This window comes from Alexandromys fortis, unplaced genomic scaffold (genome assembly GCF_014885135.2).
Source record: "Alexandromys fortis isolate MF-2015 unplaced genomic scaffold, M_Fortis_MF-2015_v1.1 scaffold_319, whole genome shotgun sequence".
Lineage (NCBI taxonomy): Eukaryota > Metazoa > Chordata > Mammalia > Rodentia > Cricetidae > Alexandromys > Alexandromys fortis.
Window position 1 is genome coordinate 865,272 of NW_026068193.1, and position 5,565 is coordinate 870,836.

The 5,565-nt window shown below is 42.7% G+C and overlaps 1 protein-coding gene across 2 annotated transcripts in view; it reads right to left on the minus strand.

The window, feature by feature from the left end:
* Positions 1 to 5,565, minus strand: part of Nhej1 (non-homologous end joining factor 1) — a 97,477-nt gene that overhangs the window by 78,417 nt on the left and 13,495 nt on the right. For both annotated transcript variants that reach the window (XM_050129653.1, XM_050129652.1), the window contains 2 exons: positions 934 to 1,072; positions 58 to 116 (listed from right to left, as the gene is read on the minus strand). In XM_050129653.1, coding sequence (XP_049985610.1) covers positions 58 to 116; positions 934 to 1,072 — 198 coding nt within the window. The remainder of the gene's footprint in view (positions 1 to 57; positions 117 to 933; positions 1,073 to 5,565) is intronic.

Sequence of the window (5,565 nt, forward strand, 5' to 3'; positions counted from 1 at the left end):
GAGGAGGAGGAGGAGGAGGAGGAGGAGGAGGAGGAGGAGAAAGAACAAATACCTTACATCTATCATAAACTGTTCCAAGAAAGAATGTTCTTCAAATGGCTCTGTCTTCAATCGACCTGTAATTAAGAAGAGATAAAGGAAACATGAGCCTAAGGGTGGGTTTCATAACTATCAGATGATAGGGAAGAGAACCCAGGACTTCTAGGAAAAGAAGCCAGAGACCTGACACCCACAGAGCCCTAGGTCAGAGAGAGAAAGGGTTGAGGGTATGAGGACAGACAGAAGAAGAAACTGGGGAGATTAGCAACAACGGTTCAGCGGGAGCATTTGCTCTAGATTTTCCTGCCGCAATGACAAAGGCTGTGTAGAGCTTTTATTCTGAAACTGGAGCTATAGTGGTTCCTTGGCTCTGGAGCTCACATTGTGCTAACACAATGTTGAAGAGCTGTTGGCCCTTTCTGAAGTCGTTTCTCCCTACCGTCTAGGACATATCTGGACCTGGCTATGGCTTCTGCTCACTACATGGGCCTCAGCCAGGTACCTGAGGCAGGTAGAAGGGACATCCAGTATCAAGTCCCCAGCTGCTGTAGGGACCTAGCACCTATCCTTGGAGAGAAAATTTTTTTTGTTGTTTGGGGTTTTTGTTTTGTTTTGAGACAGGGTCTAATGAAGCCCAGGCTAACTCTGAACTTACTGTGTAGCCAAGGATAACTCCCTGCTCCTACCTCGAGTGCTGGGACCATCTGTGCATACACCAGCACTCCCATTTATACAGTTCTAAGGGTCAATCCCAGCAGCTGGCATATGCTAAGCAAGCACCCCACCAACTGATCAACACCCTAGCTCAAGAAGTATTTTTAATGCAAATTATACTCCCCTTTTCTAAGACCCTTAGACTACTACTTCCCACCCATTCCTCCAATGCCCTCTTACTTCGGCTCAGCACAGCCCCACTCTCCTGGTAGCCCTGGATCTCTAGGTCCTTCATCCGAAGCAATGCTGCTAGCTCCCTCCCGTGACACTGCAAAGCCAGGCTCACACCCATCAGAGGACGAATCAAATGCTGAGAGACCTTTGATGAAGAAGAAGAATCAATTAGCCAACAATTGCTTGTAAAGTACTCCCAAATGCTGCACTAGTTACTAGAAGAAAAATACTCAGGAATAGACATTTTCACAGAAACTTACAAATTCATAGACAAGCAATTCATTTACATGAACATAATACAAATACAATAGTTAAACTTACATATTAAAGAAACTTAGGGATTTTTTTTTGTGGCCCAGATATGGAATGGGAATAAACCAAGAAAAGGAATAGACAGAAAATTTACAGTTTGAATTTAAAGAAAAAGATATATGGGCTGGAGAGATCATTCAGTGCTTAAGAAGACATGGGTTCAAAAACAAAAAAAAAGAAGATATGGGTTCTATTTCCAGCACCCACTTGACAGCTCACAACTCTGCAACTCCAGATCAGGGGATCGTGTGCTTTCTATTAGCTTCCATAGGCCCTGCGTGCACACGATACACAGACATACATGAAGGCAAAACACTCACGCACATACAAAATAAAAGTCTTAAATAAACAAATGAGCCAGGTGGCACACGTCTTTAATCCCAGCACTCGGGAGGCAAAGGCGGGTGGGCCTTTAATCCCAGCACTCGGAGGCAAAGGCGGGTGGATCTCTGTGAGTTCAAGGCCAGCCTGGTCTACAAGAGCCCCAAGGCTACAGAGAGACCCTGTCTCGAAAAACCAAGAAAGAAAGAAAGAAAGAAAGAAAGAAAGAAAGAAAGAAAGAAAGAAAGAAAGAAAGAAAGAAAGAAAGAAAGAAAGAAAGAAAGGGAGAAAGGAAGGAAGGAAGAAAAGGATGTAGTTGAGAAGAGGGACAGGCTGACTTAATTCTCTATAGAAGATAAGAGCAGAAGATTCAAGGCAACCTCAAGAAAGGGGTGTGGTTAAGACAGCACACCAACTGGAGGGAAAACCAACAGGAAGTGGAAAACAGTGAAATCTGATCTAGATAAGAGCCATTTCAGGGCTGATAAGAGGCCAGAGTTTTAACCTATCCCCACACACAGCAGAATTTAAAGTTACTGTTCAAAAAAAAAAAAAAAAAAGAAGAAGAAGTTACCAGCCCACTTCACAGAGTGCAGTTACACATACAATAACGTATGGTCACACAGAAGCACTCAAATCACCTAAGCAAGGTGTCCACTAGCCTATGGCTAGAGGAAGCCATCAGCTTCTTTTGCTTCCACCAAGGGCATGAACTAAAGGAGACACTGAGCAAAAGAGATGCCCTAGATCAGAGGGTCAGCAAGCTTTTCTTGGCAAAGGCCAGATAGTCAATATTTTCAGCTTTGTGGCCCACGGAGTCTCTGCTGCAACTACTCAACTTTGCTGTTGCGGCACGCGCAAGCAGCCACAGACAATATGTAAACAAATGAGGTGGCTGTGCTCCAATATAACTCTACAAAAGCAGGCAGCAGGCCAGGCTTAGCCTGCTGACCATGGTATGCTCACCCCTGACTAGATCTAAAAAGGGAACATTTTAGACAAGGTTCCCAACATGGGCTTGAAATACGAAGCAGGTATACAAGCATCCCATCTGAGGCACCAGGCAGACTCACCTGGGTTAGAACCCCAAGAAATGATTCCCCAGATGCCTATGTTTTTGCTTCCCATTAAGTCTAGAGGAAACTAAAAGTGCAGCTTGTATCCCTATGTTTCTCTTAAAGATGAGTCAAAAGAGAAAAAGGACTGGATGTGGAAGTATGGGTGGGCAGATAAGAGTGGTAGATTCGTAGGTATCCGGCACAGGGTAGAAGGCCAGAGTCAAGTCCAGCTATAGACAGTTTTTATTTATTTATTTATTTATTTATTTATTTATTTATTTATTTACTTATTTTTTGTCACTGGCACATCCTAACCTAACCTGGTTCTGTTGCCCATCCTAAGTCCTCAGGAAGGACTTAGGCCTCCAAAAGGTACCGCTCAGAACTCCCGGCTTTAAGCCATATCCTGGGCTTGTGAGACTGCTCAGCAAGCTGCCAAGCTTGATGACCAGAAATCAGTCTCCCAGACCCACATGGTAGAAGGAGAGCTCATTCCTGCAAGCTGCCCCCTGACCTCCACATGTACACTGCAGCACTCGTGCAGACACATAATAATTAACTCAAAACAGTAATTAAAAAAAAATAAGAAGGCCTAGGCTCAACTCTGTGACCTAGGAATTATTTTGATAAGTTTGGTCCTGGTCAAGGTAGATTAGAAAAACAGGCAAATAATTGTATGAAAGCCAATAGAGGTTTGGTGGATTGAACTGAAAATAATTATCATTGCTAACCAAGCAGCCACAGAGGCCCTTTGGTGGCACCACTCAAATAAGAGAAACTCCTAATGTTAATAACCAATCTCTCACTATGGTGGGCTGGGAAGCACCACCTTCAAGATGCTAAATGTCACAACATGAAACGTGGCAAGGAATAGTTTTTAACCACTGCCATGTTTTTGAAATAGAATATCATGGTCTCAGGCAACTGAAATGATCTATTACATCTATATAGAAAAAAAGTGTTTTTTAATCAGGAAATATTTCAACTTCCCAAATAATTTCACACCACTCTGAATTTCTGAGCTATAATTAATTTCAAAGTTAGAGAAACATTAAAATGATTTTTGGGCCTGAGAGGATTTCTATGTTTTTAAACTTAGATGAATGCTGATTGGAAGTCCCCAAAATATTTACTAATGGCCATAAAAAAGATTGGCATCAAAATAAAAAATAAAATAAAAGACAAGCAACCATGTAAAAAGATCAGTATACCTCCAAAAACATAACATGAAAAACCATGCAGTACTTCAGGTAAGGGATATTCCCTTTCATTCATGGAAAGCAAAATATGAAGATGTGCTTACAAGCCTCTGCATGTGAAGAGCTCTGTGACAGGCCGGCAGTGGTTGGTACAACAGAAGTTAGCATTCTTCCCCAGAGAGGGAAACACTGTAAACCCACCCCCTAAAGTCTTCTGATTTCCTACTGAACATTTGTGAGTCCTAGGCAGGAGACAGCTGGCCCCAGATGAGCTGTATCAGAGAGCAAAGTGAACTATCAGCAGGCTGGAGAACCAGGAAACAGATCCTAGTCCTGGCTCTGCCAGCATCTCATATGACCTCAGCTTTCACTGTCCTTAGCCTATGGTAATGTCCTCTGTTTAATCATCATATATATACACAACAATAGTAATGTTGTAACTAGCATTTGATAGATGGAAAAATTGAGTTATAAAAATTCTAGTCCTAATCCAAGGTAATATGTGTAATCTAAAGGTAAGTGGGATTTTTTTTTTTTTCGAGACAGGGTTTCTCTGTGGTTTTGGAGCCTGTCCTGGAACTAGCTCTTGTAGACCAGGCTGGTCTCGAACTCACAGAGATCCGCCAGCCTCTGCCTCCCAAGTGCTGTGATTAAAGGCGTGCGCCACCACCGCCTGGCAAGGTAGTGGGATTGATTGTAAATTTGTCTTCTGGTTCTGAAGCTTGTGTTCTTCCTACTACTAAGAAACGCTGGACCCCTAGGAATTATTTAAAAAAAAAAAAACTGGTGAAAAATCTGAAAGTGAAAATACAGAATATCAAGAATTATATTAGATGCACACCTGTAATCTCAGCAATGGAAAGCTGGAGCAGGAAAATCACAAGTTTGAGGACAGTCTGAGTCATATTTTGAAGCTTAGTCTCAAACACAAACACAGAGGCTGGAGAGATAGCTCAGAAGCTAAGAGTACTGGTTGCTGCTCTTGCAGAGGACCTATGTTCAGTCCCCAACACCCATATAGTGCCTCACAGCTGTCTGTAACTCTAATTCCAGGAAATGAGATGCCATCTCTGACCTCTTTGGACACCAGCATGCACATGGTGCACAGACGTACATACAGGCAACACTCATACACATAAAATAAATAAATCTAATAAAAGAATTAAAACAGACAGAAAAGGTAGGGGAAAGTTGTATTAGATACTAGAAGTAACAGACAATAGGAAAAAGGGAGCAGTAAAATTTGTCACAAGGGGAAATAGAGGCAGAATCATGAAGCAGAGACCCAAAGCCTTTTGTATTCTACAATTATGACAGAGAATTAAGAAGTATTAAGTCCCTTAGAGTTTATAACACATGTGATGGCTTGCACCTGAAATCTCAGTGTCTGGGAAACAGGAGAGGCAGAAGCAGTTCACACTTGAGCTGGGCTACACAGCAACATCCCATCAAGGAAGAAGAAAATATGCCCAAGAATGTGCCTCAGCTTAGAGTGTCTTGAATGCATGAAGCCCTGGGTTCAATCCCCAGCACACAGAGAACCAGGCAGCATACCTGGAATCCCAGTGCTGAGGAGGTAAAGGCAGGAGAGAGGTTGAAGGGTCCTTGGCTACACTGTGATTTTTGAGGATAGCCTGGACTACATAAGACAGAAAGAGAGAGAGAGGGAGGGAGGGAGGGAGGGAGGGAGAGAGAGAGAGAGAGAGAGAGAGAGAGAGAGAGAGAGAGAGAGAAAAAAAAAAAAGAAA